General features: G+C 33.0%; 1 protein-coding gene across 4 annotated transcripts in view; it reads right to left on the bottom strand.

The window, feature by feature from the left end:
• LOC145259726 (protein virilizer homolog) overlaps positions 1-24238 on the bottom strand; it is a 239719-nt gene that overhangs the window by 40194 nt on the left and 175287 nt on the right. For all 4 annotated transcript variants that reach the window (XM_080117416.1, XM_080117417.1, XM_080117418.1 and 1 more), the window contains exons 24-32: positions 21935-22138; positions 18691-18776; positions 16245-16391; positions 12895-12990; positions 12076-12142; positions 7941-8077; positions 5899-6007; positions 3743-3833; positions 3005-3214 (exon numbers count right to left, since the gene is read on the bottom strand). In XM_080117416.1, the coding sequence (XP_079973542.1) occupies positions 3005-3214; positions 3743-3833; positions 5899-6007; positions 7941-8077; positions 12076-12142; positions 12895-12990; positions 16245-16391; positions 18691-18776; positions 21935-22138 (1147 nt within the window). The remainder of the gene's footprint in view (positions 1-3004; positions 3215-3742; positions 3834-5898; positions 6008-7940; positions 8078-12075; positions 12143-12894; positions 12991-16244; positions 16392-18690; positions 18777-21934; positions 22139-24238) is intronic.

Raw genomic sequence — 24238 nt, 5'->3', positions numbered from 1 at the left:
GATATTTGAGTGATGGGGGGGGGGGGGGTTTACTATACACAGATTCGAAAAAGTTGTCCAAAAACAAATAAATGAAAGCAAAGGTAAGGTAAGTTATGTTTCTACCTAACTGGATAATTGTTTAGTGTTTTTATGTAATGTAAAATGTTTAATCGGCTCGAAAAACAGAAATGGTTGCAGACTCTGTTGATACGTTAAGTTTGGGAAAGTAAGTTGAAAACTAAAAACTATAAAATACAGTATTAAAACCCCACCGAATATATGTTACCATGACATAGGCTGAAATAATCGGTGGGTTTGTGACAGTATTTTGTATAGTTTTATAGTTTTAACTCACTTTCTCAAACTTAACGTAATCAACAGTGTCCGCCACTATTTGTATGTTTCAAATACACCAATAAACACTGTTTTTCGAGCAAACTAAACGTTACATTAAATGAAAACGGTCTGTATTACTAAACACAGATACAAAAAAGTTGTCAAAAAATAAATATATAACAAATAAATTTTATCAAAGGCAAGAAAAGTAAATGTTCTACCTAACTGGATAACATTGTAGTGTTTTTATGTAATGTATAATGTTTAATCGGTTCAAAAAACATGCAGTGTTTATCGGTATATTTGAAAAATATAAATGGCGGCAGACTGTATCGAACACGTTAAGTTTGGGGAAATTTTGGGAAAATAAGTTTAAACTAAAAAACTATACAAAATACTTTTAGGAACTCACTCAATATATGTTACTGTGAGAGAGGGGCATTTTTCTGTGTGTTTTTTGGCTAAAAAGTTTTTTGTTTGATTTCTTTTGCATGGTAATAACCCCTGGACTCTGGGACTATTTCCCATTTCACAGCCGTAGCCTTCGTTTATGAGCCAATAAACATGGGAAAAAATCCCCCCCTCTCTCAGGTGGCTAGAAAGTGGGTGCTTATTTTAAGTTAAATTTATATGGAAAAGTGATCGCCTACTTTTCGAAAAAGTAATTTCTTCATATCATAAAAACTATTTTTTTGCGACGGAAACGGTTTGCAGATTCGTTTTTAGCACACCGAAATCTTAAAAAAATTCTTTTTGTTATATACGAACGTGAGACGCACGACCCTTTATGGAAAATTTTATCAAAAATCCGAGAGAAAATAGTTTTCAATAAAAACAGCAAATGAATTCGATAGAAAAAAATGGATGCTATTTTTAAAAAATTTTCTGTGTTTCTTGGCTAAAAAGTTTTTTGTTTGATTTCTTTTGCAATTTAAACAGGTAATTTTAAAGGATTTTCCAAGGGTAGAAAGAAAGCCCCCCCCCCAAAAAAAATCGTGGCCACAAAGTGGGTGATCATTTTACGTTAAATTATTATGGAAAAGTGATCCTCCACTTTTTTAAACTAACATTTCTTCATATCTTGGAAACTACTCGTTTGCCTTAATTATAAACGTTATTTTCGTTTTCAGCGGCCCCGAAAACCTATAAAAGTGGTAATTTTAAAGGAATTTTCGAGGGTGGAGTAATTCTCCATATTTACCTTCTTTTTTTTTTTCCAATAACATAAGAAATTAAGAATTAGACAAATTTATTTTAGGTAAATTTTAAAAATAAAAAAATTAAGATAAGCAAATGGTGCTAGTGCACTTACCGATCCGCGCATTTTTTAAATCGTATTTCCAAGTTTAATTAAAGTTTTATGCTATGTTTTTTTTTATTCAATTGTAAGGTTAAAATACTAAAATATATATATATATATATATATATATATATATATATATATATATATATATGTGTGTGTATATAATTTAAAAAATACGGAATTTGTTTTTTTTTTACCCATCTATTAATTAGATAGTTAAATGTTGTAATTCGAAAGTCGTCAACCACGTGAAAGGCTCATTTCTACCGGAAATGAAATATGGCGGACAGTCTCGCAGTTACGAAAAATATTTTTATTTTATTTAATATATTTTTATAATTTGCGATCTTAACGATCTTAATTTATTTTAATAACATGCAAACATTCCTGACTTTGCACATGAATTTTCTGAAAATTTCAATTAAATTGGTAATGTAGGAATATGGTTTTATGGACTTTGAACGAACCAAGAATTACATATATATATATATATATATATATATATATATATATATATATATATGATATAGATATATATATATATAGTAAAATATATACTATATATATATATATAATTATTTTTTTACTATAATTAAATACCTACACATATATTTTTTTACTATAATAATTAAATACCTACCTATATATATATTCACATGTAATCACCTTTTTTCTTCACCATATTCCCTCTTTTTTGTTATCAAGTAAGATCTTTGACTTACTTGTTGTTTCATCAAATACGTTTGCATGCAAAATCCGATCCCGCATTTTGCTAATTCCTACCCTCTGATGAGAAGGAAAGTATTTCTCTGAAACTCCGTGGATTAAGGGCTAGCCACTTATCTAGTGCTTCTTTTTCAGATTAAATATGTTTTTAACTCATTTCAAAGTGTTTTTTAACATGTTTTATTAACTGTTTGCTCGTATTATAAGCTCTAGCTCCTATTTGGTTTCATCAAGCTTTTACATCTGGCTGAGATAATTTTATAAATATTAATTCTTTAATATTTATAATATACTTTAATTTTACCATCTTGGATCATTTTGGTAAATTTAATTGTAATTTTTATTTTATATTATATATATATATATATATATATATATATATAGTAAAACCCTCAGATTTTTTTCAGGTTATGTGGAATACAATGTTTTTCGGTCCCTGCTTACAGTATTTGGTGTTATTTATAATCTTATTTATATACATGTGTATTATATACTGTACTGTATTTTGCTATCACTTTTTAATATGTACTGTATAAAATTTTGCTTAGGCCCTGCCAGACTGCGATTTCACCTTACCATCCCAATCCTGGAACAGATTAATGCTGTATTCCGGAGTTTCTACTGTATAAGGTAAATAAAACCTGTGGAAAAAAATACCTTGATCTGAGCTGACACAAGATTGCTGCTTTCATCGACGGCTGCGACACAAAATATCCAAGTAAGTTGAGAAGTTTGACCGTTTGGGGCGAACTTGCTTTCTCCTCTTCCTCCTCCTGTGCCTCTTTCTCTCCCTCTTTCTTCTCTTCAGTTTTTTCTTTAGTTCCAAATATTGAAACCAAGTTTTCTTCTAGCATTTCAAGCAAACACCTGTGAGAGGGGGATAACGAAAAAAGAAATCATTTTTCGATCGGAGATAATTATAATGGATCCATACGGGTTCATTTAAATACTGCAACGCAATAACAGATCCATGATCAAACAAATTAACAACGTGAAACCTAACCAAACCCCTAAATCTGAGGATTTATTAAAAGCATTATATTTGTTCAGTATGGCGGTTCATCCTGAGGACGAACTGATTATGTTGATATGGTCATGCGGAACATTCTTCTGTTGCAGAAGCATAGATGTTTGCGATTACAGAAAGGTTGGCTGACAAAAAACCTAGTATGTAATATTGTTTTTTTGCTTAAAACGACATATTTAAAAATTAAAAAAAAAAAATTGATCTGTCGACTTTAGATTAACAAGCACCAAAAATAGAAAGAAATACAAAGTATTAATGGAATTTAAATTTGAACAATTTTTTAAAAGATATCTGATTGACTTTCTTGCAAAACTGATAAATGACACGTGCTATTTTCATGATAAATCTGAATAAAGAACGAGTCTTACTTGGTTACCATACACGCAGATGGTGCAGTTAAGTCAGCAATTTGCCAGCAAACACGACGGAGAGCCTGTTGCAGAGGAACACAGCTGGAAACTAAAAAGCAAAAAAAAAAAAAAAAAAAAAAAAATCAACAAGTTATCGCAAATGAAAATAACAACAGCAACAATTGCCAAGACATCAAAAATCATTACAAAAATATACAAAATAAAATATTCTGCCTATTTTTTTGCTTCTGCAAGGGATATAAAATGGAATCAATAGTCGGCATCAATATTTTTGTAACAAGTAAATATATACAACTGTAAGAAATATCTCATTGAGAGCTCCATAGATGTTAGTAAGATGTAGATAGATAAATAGATAATTTGCATTTCATACTAGGGCAGGGGATAAATATCCAAGCAAACATAAGCATCAACAGCATCTGATTTGAAGTATTAATATTTAGATTATTTGTAATGTAAATTCTGCTTTTTCAACATTAATTTGATGGGGTTTTTTTTTCCAAGTTGTACATTTTTACTTTATGCAACGGATTTTTAAAAATAAATGACATCCTTTACTTTACGTTCTTGAATGCCCAATATTGACAGCACGTCATTTGTTATCAAACATTGCAAAAAAAAAAAAAAAACCTTACTCATATGAAATACTATTATTATGTCATAAGCAATGAAAATATTATGTGGTCATTTTTTACACTATGGGCTCAGAAATATAATAGTAACTAGCTGGCTGTCTGGTGTTGCCCGGTCGTACAATACGCTTAAACATGATATTTTAATTTATGCAGATTGCGTATGTATTATTATAGAATCAATCCTCTATTGAATATTATGTATTACGAGGAATAATTTGCCCGGTGGACTAATTCACAAAAAAAAAAAAAAAAAAGTTTTAAAATAAGAAAATAATAATGATAATGTCATTCATCAAATTCCGTCTGTGTTTGATATTTAGGCTTGACGATGAATGCTGATATTTAGGCTTGACGATGAATGCTCTGGAAAGTCACTTCTGATTAATGTTTAGTTTTAAAATATGAAAATGAAGAAATGATTTTGCAGTGATTTTAATTGGTACCTCTACTTTTATTGTAAATTGAACTCATTATTACGAAAAAAAATTAAAATAAAATGGTGAGCTTGAACAGGAAATCATTTGATCTGAAGTCGAATGCTCTAGCCTTGAGCTATACTTCCAGATGTCAGTAATTCTGTTTTTTTTTTGTTTTTTTAGGAAGAAATGATTTGTTGAGATTTTATTATCTCCCTTGCCGGTGTAACATAAAATATTCCCCTGTAAAAATTTTTTTTTATCTATAAAAAAGAAAGACTAGGATCAGATTTTTTTCTATTGTCGATATTTATCGGATGAATTTCTGTACAAAACATATCTAAGAACATTGCCAGACATATAAATTAGCTTTGTGTGAAATTTTCAAAAGATAGGCTCAACCGTTTCGGACCCTATAAGGAAGGAAGGAACTCACACACACTCAAAGTGACTTTTATATAATAGTAGAGATTTTGAAATCGGTTTTATTTTATCTGCTGATGTTTGCAGCTTTGGATGGCTTTCACTTGCTGGTGTCCACACAGCTGCCAATTTGACTCGGAAGAAGAGGTGGATCCATGTTGGTAATAGTCCAAGATATTGAACATCTTTAAAATTCAAAAGGTTTCGAGAGCATTACAAAACGTATCCCCCTCCTCATCCAACATTTTGAGCAGTTTGGATTATTGACCCCCCCCCCCCCCATCATTAAACTAAACTGATAAAACTACTTTTGGGTGACAACCTGATCTATGCATGGATTATGGCTTCCAGGCAGCAACATAAAAGTAAATTGAATTGTTATAGAAATACAAACGTATTTCCATCAAAAATCTTGTTAGGACAAACTAGAAACTCAGATCTTAATTAAATTATTCTAATCCTCTGTATTAATTCCTTTGCAAATGTGTACATCCATACATTTATACATAAGAAAAGAAAAGATGATAATTGTTAAAGCTCAATTCTACAGACTTTTCTACCAGTTCTTATATGTAATTCCAGAGCAATTATAAATTGTTTATAACTCAGTGTCCTGTTGTTCTTTGTAAACCAGATATGATAACAGAGGTGATATTGTAGTTTTAATAAGTCTTCTTACCGGCAAGGAGACGAATAACTTGGTGAATCTGAGGTGTGACAGGATGAAGGTGAGCGCTCCACAGCTTCCGACTTGTTATCACAAAAGTGATCTCCTCAAGAGGTAAGGGCTGGAAATAAAAAAAAAAAAAAAATGAATAAGAAAGATATAAAAAACAAAACAAAAAAAAAAACAGACTTTTCTATTTCTCTTCTTGAACTAAGAAAGGTTTCATAAGCTAAATCTACCAAACAATTAGATTTTGGAGGTGCTTGTACAGTATGGGTCACAGGTAAAAAAAAAAATCTCATTTCTAAATAAAAACTCTCTGACTTACTTATCTATCAGGCAAAGATAGATATCTATCCCAAAAAATTTCAAAATATTGAGTAGAATTTTGATTAAAAATAAGGTTCTTTCTAAAAAAAGAAAAAAAAAGAAAAAAAATCTTTATGATGTACCTACTAGTCACAGAACGAAGATGTCACATTCCAAAAATCACATAAATTTATCAAGTAGTTTTTTTTTATGAAGAAAATCAAATTTATGATTTTTAGCGATTAAAGAGTTTTAATTATTTTGAATACAAACAAAATCTCATTAGTCGTACCGAGTTGTGGCCCTTGAATTGTAACATATTCTAAAACAATATGGTGGCTCTCCACCATCTTCCTTATAAAATTTGATTTTCTTAGTTTTTTTTTTTTTTTTTTTTCACATGGAGGTCATCACTTATCAAGGCCTGGAGGCCACTCAGGGATAAGGGTTATTGTGTGTACAGTAATCAATGAGATAGTATTGTAGTAATCATTAGTATTGAGGGTTTTGATAGAGTGTCTTACTTAAGAGGGCGATTTGTAAGGAATTTGTTCATGTTGGACTTAAAGACACCCAAGTTGTAGTCAGGTAGGAAACAGGCAAACGGAAAAGAGTTCCACAGTCGTGCACTTCTGAGAAAAAAGCTCTGTTCATGGAATCTACGTTAAAAAAAACCCAAACTACTTGATCAATTAATATGGTTTTTGGAATATGACATCTTTGTTCCATGATGAGTATGTACATCATAAAAATTGGTTTGTATTTTATGTTTTTTTTTTTTTTTAATGAAATATAATTCTAAATAAGAACCAAAAAATAAAAATCAGTTTTTATCAGATTTTTGGCAGAATTTCCACACTGTTTACTCATTTTAACATTTTCTCCAACCTTGTAATAACAAACATCTTTTTTTTTGGGGGGGGGGGGAGTACTGAAAGGCTAAGCATATTAAAAATGGATGAAGTTGTGAATAAATCAGAGATCAAATAAAAATTCCTATGTAAAAAAAAAAAAAATTCAGCAATTGAAAGGAACGGATTTAGCATGATACTGTATCCAATATCATTTACTTTATCCTTTTCATCCTCCTGCTGGTGACATCCCCAACTGTGGTTACCCTTGGGTTGTGGGTGGTCAAGTGGTCACCTGCTTGCAAAACAATTGCTACTCTGATGAAGGCTACAGATGTCAGAGAGTCCCTTTCAATCAAATTACCACCCACCTCACATCAAGATCATGAGGACAATTGTCCGGCGTTGGTCATCAAAGTTGTACTATTGAGGAGCAAAAGTCACTTTTTAATGCAAAAAAAAAAAAATAAAAATAAAATAAAATAAAAAAAATAATTTGATGATTACTTTTTTTTCGCTTGTCTAGCTACAACCACTATCAACAATTTCATCCACTCTCTATCCGTGCCTAAATCTAAACACAAGTGCTATGAACAAAGCTTCTTTCCTTTTTTCCTAGAACTGCCTGCCTGTGGAACTATTTCACTCATCAAGTCCAATATAAACAAATTTTTGTTGGGCCATCTTTTTAAGACGTCAATTTCTAACGTTTACAGTCCGCAAATAAATAAATATTCAAATTACTCATCTTAACGGATCCCAATAAAAATAATATTATTTGTTTTTCTTTCAAAAACCAAAGTTTCATATCAACCATTTTTCGATCTCATTAACATTATCACATCAGAACCTGTCACCTTTCCAAATGTTTTCAAACTGATCGAAATCACGAACCTCTTTAGTTTGGATGGGTAACGGCAAGGGAAGCAGGTCATACAGAAGTAATAATCCACTGAGATAACGATACGGTGAGGTCAGCGTGTGTTTCAATAATTCTTTCATCATCAGCGTCCACAAACTTTGACTCAGTCCTGAAAAAGAGGAAAATAATCGCAAAATATTATTGAACTTCTAGAATCAGATATTACAATCGCCAGGTAAAATGGCTCTTTAAGTCATGGAGCACGTTCTGCTTGCATAGTTTCATTCCACGAACTGTTAAACTTTGGAATTCCCTCCCCGTTTCCTATTTTCTCGACTGTACTAAAATGCAGAAATTTAAATATGAGGTGAACAGACATCTTGCTGCTCAACTCCCTACTCAAGAGTGATCCTGGAAGGCATGGTACCTAATTCACAGTAGCTCTTCTCGGTGGCAATCTTACTTGTTTGTGGCGAATATGAATATTCTCTGCATCATGCTTGCCATGCACCGGATGACTGCTAAAATTCACAATCCTTTCTGCAATCCGACTACGTTCAGTACAAAAAATACTTCTAGAGCCTTTAACCTTAAAATCTTCTTTCATTGAACTGCTAAGCTTTGGAATTCCCTCCCTGTTTCCTGCTTCTCTGACTATATTAACATGCAGAAATTTAAATGTAACTCTTCCCACTTTTTTTTTTTTTACTTTATTGGTTATATATACCAATAAAGTAAAAAAAAAATTTAAAAAAAAAAAAAAAAAAACTGACCCGGATTAAATATTTAAAACAATGAAACTTTGTGTTTTTAATGATATAAATATTTGTTGTGAATCACAGACGGAAGTGATGTTTTTTATGTAAAAAAAAGAAATTTTAAAAATAAAAAAAAAAAAGACAAAATTGTAGGAAATTTGCAACTGAGATATAAGGGACAACTGTAGATCAGGGGCAAAAATTATAAGGGCCATTTTAAGTAAGGAGTCATTCAGCAAAATGTTCGTTCACATTTAAATTTCTGCATGTTGGTACAGTTACAGGGTTCATAGAGATTTTCAATGTCCATTTTCAAGCCTTTTTCAAGGAATTCACTGGAAAAAATTCAAGTTTTAAAAACAAAATTGAATATATAAAGAATGATATAATAAACAAAAAACTAATATTTTAATTAATTTAAAAAAATATTTTTTGAATTTTGAATTTCACTTAGACTACATCTGTCAAGTATACGGCCAAGATCACAGTGTAGTATCTGTACTGATGCTATACTTCACCTTTTCTGTCCTCGGTCAGTGGAGGGGAAATCCTTCTAGACAGACAATTTTTATTTTTGTTCCTATGCAGAGCATGCCTTTTGGGGGAGCTGGATTTTCCCCACATTAAAAACGACTCTGGTGTCTAACTCTGCCCTCGTGGGGAGGCAAGTAAATAGGAACATCAGGTAAGTTTCGTGATAAAGGGCGTAACTCTCATATCAATTGTAAAAATAGAATGCCAGAAAAAATGTTATCAAAGTGAAATAAATATTTACAGATAACATTATTTACGTTAAAATGTTTTAACAGAAAGGAATATTAGAACAAAAACAGTAATTAAAAATAGATTTGACCTCTAGCGTCTGACGTAGAGGTCACTTAAGATGATGTGGATCTTAAGAAACAGCTTGAAAGGACACATACGTTTTAGTCAAGAGTTGGGAGTCAGAGAGAGCAGACCGAATCGGTAGCCAGAGAGAAAGATGGTCCACGGACAGTAATGACTCCAAGTAGGGGAAGATGTCAAATGTAAAAGTCTAGGATCAGCATTGCACCTTTCCAATGGGGGAAACATTTGTAAATAAAGCTGCTGTAAATATCACCAAGACTTCGAGTTGTACTGATCTTAATTTGCAGCTTTTCTGAGGATCCGTCAAATCAAGACCAAATATGAACCATGATATGTTTCACCATTTGCCAATGTAAAATCCTGAATAATTGTTACTCACTCTTTATATTGTAACTAGTGGGGGTACCTGGCATTGCCCAGATGTGTGTAGGTAATGTAGTAAGGACCCCACCCCCACCGCCAGCAAGTAAAAAAAAAAATGGTAGTAGTAGGGGTGGGGGAATCAAAACAACCATAGGCAGCCCGGACGGAGAAAAGTGTTAGAAAAATAAAAAAAAGTGATAGTAGGCAAGCAGGCTTGAACCTGTAACGCGAAGGAGGAAAAAAAAAAAAAATAACGTCTTAGCTGATGTTTCCATTGCACAATTGAAAGTCGAGTGTTGTAATTAAGCACAGTCAATTAAACGGAGATGATGCCTTGCGAAAATGTTGACGAAAAAAAATAAAAAAAACGATCCCTCCTTGTACAAAACTGCCCAGTTGAGGGTGGAGGAATGAATGCTTTTGGCCAATTTTTTTATATTTGTTGTCTGAAGGATCGAGCTTAAAAACAATACCGATCTCGCGAGGATCCGTAACATGTGCCAAAAGTTTTTACGAGACATACAAACACACACATTTTGCCTTTTATATATTATACTAGCGGGGATACCCGGCATTGCCCGGGTGTTTCGAGGTGGGTGTGCTCTTAAATAAAAAAGAAACATGGGCAAGGGGGGGGGGTGTAAAAAAGTTTTGGTAGGTAGGTAGGATCGAACCCGAAGCCCTGAGGTAAAGTTGGAAAATAAAGTGTGAAAAAACGTGACACGTTAATTGCTCAGCCAGCAAGAAAGAGTAACTGAAAGACGTTTGAATTTATTTAAGTAGAAAGAGAATGGACAGGTGCCCGCACTTAATGACTTAATGAGGTCAAGTGGAAGTCGTGGAGTTAACATTTTCTGTGAGCGTTACGACAACGTAAGCAATAGTTATTCAGCAGTTAACATTTTCTGTGGGACAGTCTTTAATGAGGTCAATAACCCGGTTTGTTTGTTTTTACCCAATTTTGGGGAAAACCAGCTCCCCTGTTTATTAGTGTTGTCCAAATGAAAGCAACAGTCTGATATGACAGTGAAAAGCTGACATTGACCAAACATTTACATTGCTTTCTGGAGACCACTGGCCATGGGCCAGGGAGCTGCATATTCGAATCAAGTTTCGCTTTTTTATATACTGAACAGCAAAAGCAACACGCTTCGATCCAAAAATCTGGTATATTTAGCGTTTCAAAGTCGGGCAAATTAAATAGACAGGCGACCACCGTTGTTAACTCGTAGATATTATGATTTAGATGTCATATAAAAAGTTTTCAGAATAAGCGCCCCCCCCCGCCCCCAAGACATCCCCCCCCCGGAAAAAAGCCTTTTGCAGACATATACAAAAAGCGAACATACATACACACACACACATTTTGCCTTTTATATATATAGAAGGTATTTACATATATTCTTGCCCCATCATGAACTGTATTTAAATGTATATACATAGACTACGAACTCTAAACAATCACAACGTTAGACGGTCAGAGACGAACACACGTATATACATACGTCATATAGGTGACTATGACACATATATACAAGCGTATATACACTCTCATACAATCTAACCACCAGAAGACAGTGATTAATATATAACCTCCCACCCCAACACCCGGACAATATTATATATTCGTTCTGGTGTTGTGACAATATCTATTATTATTATTATTATTATATAGAAGCATTAATATATTTCTAAATTTCAATATAAATTTCAAACAAAATAAATATCTGTTTATTTTGTAATAATGCGTTGTTTTGGCTTCAAACGGATCTAATACATATTTTATTTTATTCAAACTCAACCAGCGCTTCTATCAAGGAACACAAACCCTAACGTGAATTCCACGTGACCAACGCCCCGTTCCAACATTTGAAAAGACTACTGTAAAAACAACAAACGGACTTCTACTGACTCTATGCTCCAACAACAACATGATAAAAAAAATGAAAGAAAGAAAGACATACTGATGATGAAGTGTATCTTCGAAATATATTTATGAATTTCAATATAAATTTCAAACAAAATAAAATATATGTTTATTTTGTAATAATGCCGTTGTTTTGCCTTCAAACGTATCTAATACATATTTATTTTATTAGAAGTATTAATATTATTCTCATATAGAAGTAGAGATATTTGCTATCGTTTTCTCCTATACACATTTCTCTCTCTCTCTCTTATCCACAAACACTTTTACCTTCTTCATTTTCCATCAGAACTGGTTGTGTATAAGTAAGGAGGGTGTCGATAACTGATCTTTGGATCTGAAATTAAAAAACAAAAAAAGAATCAGGAAAAAAATAGTTAAAGTTTTGTAGAATCATTATTAGTGAATTTGTCATTTTTATATTTTTAAAAATATCTAATATTTAAAATTTATATACTCTATGCAAGTGTACAAAACTTTAAAAATAAAAAGGTGTTAAATACAAATGTTTAATCATAATACAATGAAAATGACGTAAATATACAAAAAAAAAAAAATCAAAGATAGCCCCAAATTAAAAAAAAAAAAAAAATGCAACATTTTTAACTTTAAGAAAATTCAAGAAATAAGATCTGTTTGAATTTTCTTTGGTATTTATGTCGATGATAAACTCAATGTTTGATAATTTTATTTATCTTTACTAATAAAATTAGTGTCTAGTCATTTGAATATTTTATTTGGTGAGGAAGAAATCAAATTTCCCAAAAAAAACGTTTCAAGAAAAAAAATTAGAAAAAAAAGGGGAGAACGAGTATGGGAAAAATGGAGAAAGGAGGAACAGAGAGGGGGTAGAGAGAGAGGGGGTAGGGAAAGGGGAGGGAAAGAGGGGGTGAAAAGAGAAAGGAGGGGTAGAGAGGGATTTTTTAATAGAAATGTATTACACATTTTAACCTATTTTAGTTTTAGTGTCCCAGGCAACGCTGGGCAACCCTGATAGTTTTAAATAAAAGAAAATACAATTACAGTATTTTAATAATGGTAAAACCTATATGAAAGTTTATTTTTTAAAAGCAAAGGTTGTATACATACAAGCTGGATGTCATTTAAATAAGGAGTAGCACTTGGCACCGAACAGAGCACCGCATGAAATTCAAAAAGAATGGGAAGTGCTGTGAGATCTCGGAACTGAAAAAAAAAAAAAAAAAAATTTTTTTTATACAAATCAAAACAATTTGATTGCACAGAAAAAATAATTAAAACTTTAGACGCATTAGAAAAAGACAATCAAGATCATTCTCGTTGTGGACCAGGAACGGTCTAGAAGAAAAGACATAACTGTGTATTTCATCATCATCAGTGGTCCTACTGTTTAACAGTGTTGGTGACCACGGCTCTCCAATGCAGATCCATAACACGAAATAGCTCAACTTTTGACAATAATCCCATCCAATCAATGTAGTTATCCATCAAAGTGTGTCTTGGTTAACCTTGCTTTTTATGTCCTGGCATTTTACCAGTCACTACCAGATGTTTTATACCTCTTTGATTGTAAATATGTCCTAAGAAAGTCATCTGTCTTTTCATGATAGTTTCCCCTGCACTGTGCCCATAAAAGCGCCTTGCATATGACTGGCAAAAATAAGAAAAATTTCTATGGAGATACCTGTGAAGAAAATATCATGTACCAAAAATCACGTAAATTACTCAAGTAGTTTTATTTTTTATAAAGTAAAGAATTCTGAAGTGAATTAAAAAATTTTTTCAATGCTCCCCACTCCTAATGTTAAGAATGGCTTTCGGTACTTGTACTATTAAATCAAAACATTAAAAAAATGAAAATATCGAAAAAAAAAGGTTATATTGTATGTATCCGTTTTGGACTGAAGATCTCCGAAAAAAAATTGCATTTAATTTGATCAAGTAGTTTTTTTTTTTACAGCGGAAAAAAACGTTTTTATGAGAGCGCGTTAAAGTCAGCCATTATGGAAATTTTTAACACGACACGGGGAGATAACTCGATGTAAAGCACAGAGACTCCCTCCCCATCTTTAATACTAACTTTTCTTCCTAAAAATCAAACCTTTTGCTCGGTATCATAACAAATTGTTTTTTCACTGTAAAACAAAAATTACTTGATGAAATTAAGTGAAATTGTTTTGGGAGAACTTCGTTCCATAACGGATATGTACAATATAACCTTTTTTTTTTTTTTTTTTTTTTTTTTTTCAATATTTTCATTTTTTAATGTCTTGACATTAAACTGTACAAGTACCTGGCTTTCTAAAATTTTGATTTGGAGTTATCTCCCTTGTTCTTTCAAGCTGTTTCAATCACTTGTAGTTTAGCGATAAAATTTTTTATTTTTATTTTAAAATAAAACTACTTCATCAATTTTACTTTATTATGAAAAAAGAGCTCCAAAAAGGCATGTTTTTTAGCTCTAAAAGTCCCAGAGGGATGCGAACCAGAATTTTGCCAGGGTCACCAATACTGAATTAATATTAAGAACAATGGCTTCCACATTTTGGCCAAGTTTCAGAAAAATCTAATGGATGGATCAAACGCTATGAGGCAAAAAGTGTCATTTTTAGCCATTTTTTACCTCTTTTGAGCCTCTAGGGATGCCAAATCCCAGTGTAAATGGATAAAGGTGCAATTTCAGGCCTTAGCACATGTATATTTGAGTTGACCACCGTAAAAAAAAACACTATATAGTCAGACATATTAAGTTTTTGTTGAGAAATATGAAAAAAGATCCATAAAAAGGGGCATTTTTAGCACTGAAAGTCCCCGGGGATGAGAACCAGAATTTTGCCAGAGTCACCCATACTGGATTTGTATTAAGTACAATGGACTCCACAATTTGACCAAGTTTAAAAAAAAATCTAATGGATGGATCAAAAGTTATGGGGCAAAATGTGTCATTTTTGGCCATTATTGGGCATTTTTGACCTCTTTTGAGCCCCTGGGGATGCAACGGGAATTTTTGCAAAGAAATTTTTTTTACTGTGCACATCTATTTAATGAAATAGAATTTGTAGCAAAATTTCAAGAAAAACTAATGGACGGTTATCTGGCAATTGTCCGGACTAACGGACGCACAGAAACACGGATGCCACTGAAAATATAGGTCCCTTTCCGATAAATTGGGGGACCAAAAAAGAGAGAAAAAAGTGAAGAAACTAATTTGCCTCGTCACTGCTTCCAGTAGCAGCCACGCCAGAAGTTAGGAAGTATGTTAGCTGACTATAACCGTTTTTTCACATTGTTTTCAGTCGATTTTTCATTGATTTTCAGAAAAACATTTGCACGCAGCACATGTTATAAGTCAAGAAAAATATGATCATTCACTTTACCACCAAAGTTGAAACTTAGAGACTTTGTTGTCACAAATAAAATAATTCTACTGTATGGTGCTAAGACATAGACCTTAAAGGCACTAAACAAGAAATTAGACAAATGTTATGCACGGATGCTCAGGATGGCTTGCAACAAATTCTCGAAAAGCCACACTGTAACATTGTCATCTATATATTTTATAGTTTGCACTTTTACAAAATGTGTGTCACAGTATACACGCTGATCACCATGGTTTGTATAATAAAACAACTTGTTAAATCAACACAGTTTTATTTACATTACAGTAATAATATGACAAGCGAGAGAGTTCGAGACAGTATGAGGTGGTGTGTGAAGGCGACAGCAGAAGTATGTCAGCTGGCTTCTCTCTCTTCTGTCCGACTGCCTGCCTTTGCTTTGACTTATATTTATATTTACATCATCTCACATTCCTTGATCGGAATCTAATTGGTTGCTTATTTTGATCTTCGATTTGAAATACTTTTAGCAATTCCAATCCAGTTAAAATATCTCCTCCCATTGTTTCAAGATTTCGATCGGAATGTAGGGTTGACGTCATCGTCAACAATCCAATTTACATCTGGTCTTGCCCGGATCCGATATTTTTCGGCGCTGTCCATCACCTATGCAACACCACCACCATCATTGAAAGTGCAGCAGAGAAAAATGTGATTAGCAGACCATTGTATACAGCATCATGAAGATGAAGTCAGCAAACGTGTTCTCTGGATGCCTTCAGATGGTCATCTCAATCGAGGTAAATGTTCAATGATGACCTACAACAGGAGATAATTCGAGAGCGTGCAGGAAGTGCAAGCAATCATACAAGATTAACATTACTGGAGGAATCGTGTGGATTCTGTGGTGAAAACAACAGAGACGAGATGCGTTGGTGTTTTATTCCGTTCCTTGCTACACTTGAACTCTAAGTTGAAGAATCGAATGAAGAAAGTCTAACACGCATTAAGTTAAAAAAAAACAAAAAAAACAACCCAAGTCTGAGATTGACTCCTGCAAAAATTACCAACCCTAGACTATTTCACACCTGCCTGAAAGAAAACAGTTGCATTAGAAATTACCTCGGATCCTCTGGACATGATAAGGACAGCTAAAGTGGCATGGATGATACTGAGCGCTGGCTTCAGAATAGCAAGGACAAGAAACAATTGACTGTTACTCTGGGGAATACCTTGTTGCCACGGTCGTTGCAACCATTCTGTGAGTTTCTGTATGAAAAAAAAAATTAAAAACAAAAGTTCAGTTACTTATTAAGCAAAGGAAAAATGAACGCTTGGTATTTTTTTCATGATTGGAAACTGTTTAAAAATAATATAAACGCAAGGAGTTATGTCATCATGAAGAGCAGCTAGATATATGTTTACATTACACTTAAACTTCTGCATGTCAGTAAAGTCAGGGAAGCAGGAAACCGGGAGTTGATTTCAAAGTCTAGCAGTTCAAAAGAAGAAACTATTAGAGTAAAAGACTTTCCAGCATCAAGGGATCTCTATAGTGTAGGGAGTGGGATTTATGAAGCCGAGCAATACTGTTTTCAGGAAATACAAAGAACAGTTTTTGAGCACATTCCATTAAAGTACATGTTAAACAGGCACAGGGTTACAACATTTTAACAATTAAACATTTTAACGATGAAACATTAATAACAATGAAACATTTTAGCGATTGAACATTTTAGCAATGAAACATTTACGATGAAACATTTTAACGATGAAACATTTTAACGATGAAACATTTTAACAATGAAACATTTTAACAATGAAACATTTTAACAATGAAACATTTTAGCGATTGAACATTTTAGCGATTGAACATTTAACAATGAAACATTTAACAATGAAACATTTTAGCGATTGAACATTTTAACGATGAAACATTTTAACAATGAAACATTTTAACAATGAAACATTTTAACAATGAAACATTTTAACAATGAAACATTTTAACGATGACACATTTTAGCGATGAAACATTTTAGCGATGAAACATTTAACAATGAAACATTTTAGCGATTGAACATTTAACAATGAAACATTTTAACGATGAAACATTTTAACAATGAAACATTTTAACAATGAAACATTTTAACAATGAAACATTTTAACAATGAAACATTTTAACGATGAAACATTTTAACAATGAAACATTTTAACGATGAAACATTTTAACAATGAAACATTGGTCAAATGATATAGAATTGATAATCTCGGTGAATGTTACCCGTGCTTCTGTGCATTGTGTCATTCACTTTTTATGGTAATAAATTGGTAAAATAAGAAGTAAATAATTAGTTGATTATATAGTCTCTCTCTCCTTAAGTTCATTCTCTCCAATAAAACCTTGAAGTCAGCAAATGTCTTCCGTGTGTGTTTCCTGCATGAAAAGTTTTATTTGTCTTCGCAAATTAGACGAGACGATCACGGCTGCAAAAGTAACACGGCTAAGAGAAACAGCAACAATGCGTAGAATAAAAAGACCAGCAAAGAAACACAGCCTCAAACAAGGCAATAAAAAAAACGATGTATAAACACCAGCACCTGCATGTATGCATAAAAACGTTTATTTTATTTCGGTTTCTGATTGTTCATAGGTGACAATATAACAATCTAAGCAGGATAGACGGAGATACCAACAGATACTTTAGAAGAACGTTATGCAATAAAATTCTTTTTTAAATTTGGAAAAAAATGGCAGAGAAACATATGGAATGCTTCAGACTGCTTTTGGACCATCTTGCATGAATTGAGCATCAGTCTTTGAGTGGCATAAGAGACTCAAGGAAGGCAGGGAGTCTGTAAGGGATGATGGGAGGTGTGGGAGGAGTAAGGAAATCGGAACACCAGTGTTGATCAGACAAATAAAGAATTTCATGGATAAGAACCATTGCGTGTCTATAGAGACAATAAGTGCACAATCTAATGTCAATGTTGGAACTGTAAACGCAGTTATTCACAAGGAACTGAAGATGTGGAAGATTTGCACAAAGTTTGTCCGAAGGGTGCTCAGAGAAGATCACAGACTATTTGACCAAAATGAGCATCAAGACAGTTCCTCACCCTCCTCATAGTGCTCCTTGTGCCTTTTGGTTATTCCCTAAGCTCAAAGAAAATCTTAGAGACTGTTGTTATGAGACAATTGAGGAGATGAAAGAGGCTGTGAAGAGGGTCATTGACACGCTAACACAAGAGGACTTCGATGGGGCCTTCCAGAAGTTGTTGGAACAGTACAATAAGTGCATTGCAGCCAGAGGAGATTACTTCAAAGGGGTCTAGAGTTTCATGTGTGTACTGTCAATAAAAGTGCCCAGACGAAAAGTCTGGAAACTTATTAAAGGCACCTTGTATTTCCTTTGCCATCCACTGTTTTGGATCAATTTTTTTTTTTCCTTTTTAAAAGAATGGCTCTACATTCAAGAAAATAAATTACCACTTGACAAATATCTCGCTTTTCATACAACCACCCTGTGACATCTTGCTTAAAATATGCAATGATATGATAGATACTTACTTGAAGGAAACTCGTGAATAATGGGAAGCAATCTGCACTTAACAATTCAATAACGACATATTTGTATTTCAGTTCGACTGGTTTCTCTGAAGATGAAGAAAAGACAGATTTAAATTAAATCAGAAGAACACAAAATTAAATACTATTTATGAGAGAGGCAGGAAGAAACAGATGCGGAGAAAGAGAAGGGGAAAGGAGAGAAGGATGAAGGTAGAGGGAAATGAGGAGGGAGAGAGAGAGAGTAGGGCGAGGGAGGTAGAGAAGGATAAAGACAGAGAGAGATGAACATCTGGCAGTTATATTATTATGAGCAAATGGTAAGATAAAAGGGGTCGCAGGCGGAGGATTAAAACACGATTTTATTCAAGACTAGCAAGGCTACCTGATATTGCCCAGTACCACAAAAACTAAATAGATGTTAAATAGTGTTAAGCATCTACACTCTCCCCTGAAAAGATTTTCTTTTATGTGAGGAGTAAAAAAGAAATCTTAGGATGCCTTCAGAGCACTACAGAAAGTGCCATATAAAATTAAGGACATTTCCAGAGCACTATAGAAAGTGCCAGATAAAATTAAGGACGTCTCCAGAGCACTACAGAAAGTGCCAGATAAAATTAAGGACGCCTCCAGAGCACTACAGAAAGTGCCATATAAAATTAAGGACATTTCCAGAGCACTATAGAAAGTGCCAGATAAAATTAAGGACGTCTCCAGAGCACTACAGAAAGTGCCAGATAAAATTAAGGACGCCTCCAGAGCACTACAGAAAGTGCCATATAAAATTAAGGATGTCTCCCGAGCACCACAGAAAGTGTCAGATAAAATTAAGGACACCTCCAGAGCACTACTAAAATTAATTTCTTCTCCCTTCTTTGTAGGGAAATGAGAATGGTTAAGAAACGATAAATTAATTCCAGAGTTAGCGTCTTTCAATCTGAAAAAATGCTGAACTAATTCATGATAACATAAAAAATAGTGTTTAATTTGTGATAACATCCAATAATACAAATGGCTATTTGACCCGCAATCATTTTTTAAAATATATTTTAGATAGTATTTGACTACATGCATAAAAAAAAAAAATACCAACTATGTGAGGTTTTGTTGTGTATTTTTAAAGTTTTAGACGAACATACAAACACAGACAACTATGCCTTATATAATAGATTTGATCAAGAAACTGGCATATGTCAAGCGATGACCAAGAAAAAAGTGCAAGCATCATTTTACAGATTAAAAGCCTCATTCCTTATCGATCAATACAAAAAAAATGCAATTATTTTTCTTTAAGTGGAGCCGAGTGAAACAATCTGCCCTGCGACGCAGAACTTCTACAATAGTTTTGCTCTGTTAAGAATGTGCCACACAAGGGCCTATTGTGAATTGATATAGCTTTATGAGCATCTCTTTATTATCACCACTATTCATGGAAAGGCTTGAATTTGCTTTCGGTAAGTAAACAAGACATCTGATGAAACTTATTTGCAGATTCGTTTTGAAAAAGGACATTTTTTTATTGAAAATATTTACTAAATTAAAAAAAAAAAAATAATAATAATAAAAATTGAACTGTTTAGTATAAATAAAAATAAATAAAAATCAAATCTATAATATAAAAGCGAATATGCGTGCGTGTATTTTTTTGTATGTCCGGTAAAGGCTTTTTTCGGGGATGGGGTGGGGGTGGGGGGTTGGCGTCACTAATTCTTAAAACTTTTTTAAAAAACTCCTTAGTTTATATCTCCGATTTACAAAACGAGGTCATCTCTATCTTTTATTAGAGCGACTTTTATATTACAAAATTCGCACTGATTTAATTTCCCTAAGGCGTGATGTTTAACCTCGAAAAGCAGACGTTGACGTTCATTTAAGCACTTGGTTTTTTAACCGTTTAATTTCAACCATTCTCAATTCTCTGTCCTCTTAGCATCGTGGTAAGTCATCAGGCTTTCGCCTCAAGGCTTAAGGTTCGAGCCTACCTTCCTACCAAAACATTTTTTTCTTTCTTTTACACCACTAAAACATTAGGGCAACGCCGGGCACTCCCGCTAGTATTTAATAAAAGTAAAAAATGTAAACTTGTAATATTTGTTGTTACATTTTAATGAACCCAACATGTTGTAGACTCCGTCACAAGGAACATAAAAAAAAAAAATAAAAAAACTCTACTCGCTCTCTTTTTCAATAAAAACCTTTATATTGGGTATTTCCAACAACACATTTTTTTCTAAATATTTAACAGTTCATTTCTTCTTTTCCGCCGGCATGTGATTTTTCATCTCAGCCCTTATGCAATCTATGCGTTTTGAATCCCACTTCTCCAAACACTCGTGTCTCGAATGTCATAAAAAAAACAATGTACAACGAATATTACAAGTATACATTTTTTTACTTTTATTAAATATTTGATTTTTGTTTATTTCTACTTATACTAAATAGAGTTCAATTTTTTTTTTGGTACTTGTACAGTTTAATGAAGACATTCAAAAATGAAAATATCGAAAAAAAAAAAAAAAAAAAGGTTATATTGTACGTATCTGTTATGGAATGATGTTCTCCGAAAAAAAAATTCATTTAATTTGATTGGGTAGTTTTTTTTTTTTTACAGCGGAAAAACACGTTCTTTTGAGAACGCGTTGAAGTCAGCCATTATGGAATTTGTTGAACACGCCATGGGGAGATAACTCCATGTAAAGCGCCGACACTCCCTTCCTATCTTTAATACTAGCTTTTCTTCTTAAAAATCGAACCTTTTGCTCGGTATCATAAATTGTTTTTTCGCTGTAAAAAAAAAAAAAAAAAAAACTACTTGATTTAATTAAGCGAAATTTTTTTTTCGGAGAACTTCATTCCATAACGGATATGTGCAATATAACCTTTTTTTGATATTTTCATTTTTTAATGTCTTGATTAAACTGCACAAGTACCTTTTTTCCTCTTAAAAACATTTAGTAAATATTTTCAATAAAAAAATCTACATCTTGAATACCTCTGCATCTCTGAACAGGTGTGTCCTTTTTATCTCTGCTGTTACATCACTTGGTCATTTGCATATGGCTGTTACTGCTAAGCCAGAGTTCACAGCTCTGTTACATTCTTTTATTTTAGAGAACGTTTGTCTTGTAACTTTAGCAAAATTTTAATTCATAGCATTCTTTGAATGAAGTCTAATTAGCAAATTTCCAATTTCTTACTCATTGATTTTTTTTTATCTAGTAAAAAACAAATTGCATTTATAATTTACCTTGTGAATATTTGCAGTCAGGGGGAACTGCCAACCAGTTAAGAATACGCATTACCGTAATGAGCGCTCGAGGCAATTTCAGGATGTCGTCAGCGTACATTTTCAGCTGTGATATGAGTGGCTGCAGACTTTCATGGGAAAATGTTGGAACTTTCTTAGTCGGATTAAGCCATTCTTGTAATTCTTGAAGCTTAGACGTTGTTTCTGATGAATAGAAAATAGACGATTAGAGAAATGGGAAGAAGTTAATCGCAAATACTTTAGAATGGATTGACAATAAGATGCATGCAAACACATTTAGGAGAAGGAAAATCAAAATAATAAAAAAGCAACAAAAATGTTACCAAACAAAAAATATGTGAGACAACCAAATGGTTAAAAAAAAAAAAAAAGAAAAAAAAAGTAATTAAAACTTCTACAATAATTCTGAATTTTTTTAGATGAGGGGTGATTGTTTGTATTAGTTGTTTTGATTGGACTATTGTTCTCATCTTGAGTGTTATTTGTGCAACCTTTCGGTCGATGTTGCCTTCGACCTTTGTCAGGCATGTTGGTCACCATCTTGGCTTGATAGATGGTTTCATTATCTTAGAATTGTTTTTGTAGGGGATGCCCACTTTTATTAGGTAGAGGAATAAAAAGGTCGATCAGACTATTGTTCTCATCTTCAGTGTTATTTATGCAAGATGACACTGATCGAAATGTTGCACAAATAATACTCAAGATGAGAATAGTCCAATCAAAACTAAAAATCTCTATATTTATGAAATTCTGAGATGATCATTCATAATTTAGACTGCTATTTTCATGTAACCTATGACCTTCAGATGCAACCTTTTGAATCTAAAAATCTTGATGTTGAACTTAGAGCCTATACAAAATTTTGAACTGAAGCCCTTATTTAATCTGCATGGGATAGATTGTTATCATTTTGTAAGCCATGACCAAGTTGAAGTCTAAAGTAATTTTTATTTTATCTTTAGAATGACCTATAGTGAGGATTGAACCCCCAACGCAGTTTGGTCAAAAAGATTGATATCAGACTGCAAGTAGTCATATCGCATTTTGTACTTAAATCATCTTTTCTTACTAACCCTAACCCTGTTCTATAGTGCCCGTGATATCCAAATGCAGCGTTTAATTTATTTTTATTACAAATAATCAAATCTCACCTTTTTATAATAAACAAGGGCAACAACTATGAATCAAAATGTGAAAAATGTCAAACGTCCATAAAAAAATAAAAATTGAAAAAAAAAAATGGAGAGGCAAATAATAATTAATAAAATGACCCTTCCTGAAAGCAACATGCAATTATTAAGAAGTTTTATCAGCTATCCTGTGAGGTGACAATGGTCTAGCGGTTAACAACAGACAAGTTCGAATCCAGTTTGTTCCACAAAAATAACTTTCACTTAGGATGTTGGCAACCTTCTTGTCTCCCCCCTAAGTACCTGATGTCTTTCTACAAATAATTCTGAAGAGAAAATTATCAGGGAAACCAATGCCAACAATAGAATTTGTGGATTCATATGATATGATGATAATCGGATATCGTGTTGGCTTGGCAGGCTGAGACAAGGCCGTTTTCCTGCTTTCCGGTTGACTACAATATGGTTGTCTTCAAGTCTAACGTAAATAAGTTCTTGATGAGCCGTTCCATATAAGTTATCAAATTTAACAAATTTTCATTACTAATGATTATTATATTGTCCAATTTCTACTGTACACTCTTTAACCCTTATCCTTGAGTGGCCTCTTGGCCTTGATAATGAGTTGATACCTATGAAAAAAAAAAAAAAAAAAGAAAAAAGAAAAATTCCAATGTGAACAAGTTCTAATTGAATCGTCCCCCTAAGTAATCCAAGTTACAAAATTCCCACTGTTTACTATGCTAAAATCACAATGACTAATGTATACCTATTAACCCTTATCCTCGAGTGGCCTCTGAGCCTTGATAAGTGGTGACACCCTTATAAAAAAAAAAAAAAAAAAAAAAGCGTTTCCTAAAATAGTGGTGATGGGGAAATACATGGAAAGTCAATTCGTGTTGGTCTTTGGTGTGGAGCATCATTAATAAAATCAGACTTGTGAGGAAATTGCACATGACAGGGCCTATCGAGAACACAGGCATATTGTTAGAGAATAGCCGGGCAGAAGCAGTAAATTAACTGCTTATCTGTGTATCTATCTATTTATCTAATTATCAGTGTATCTATTTATCTGGCTATCTATCTGTCTATATAATTATCTATCTAGTGATGACTGGACAACAGAGATTTGAATCGTCATGTTTTAACAGGT

The sequence above is a fragment of the Euprymna scolopes genome, chromosome 35 (assembly GCF_053919585.1).
Source record: "Euprymna scolopes isolate OS-2025 chromosome 35, ASM5391958v1, whole genome shotgun sequence".
Classification (NCBI taxonomy): Eukaryota; Metazoa; Mollusca; class Cephalopoda; order Sepiida; family Sepiolidae; genus Euprymna; species Euprymna scolopes.
Note: the sequence above shows the minus strand (reverse complement) of the source record. Positions and strands in the feature narration are given on the sequence as shown.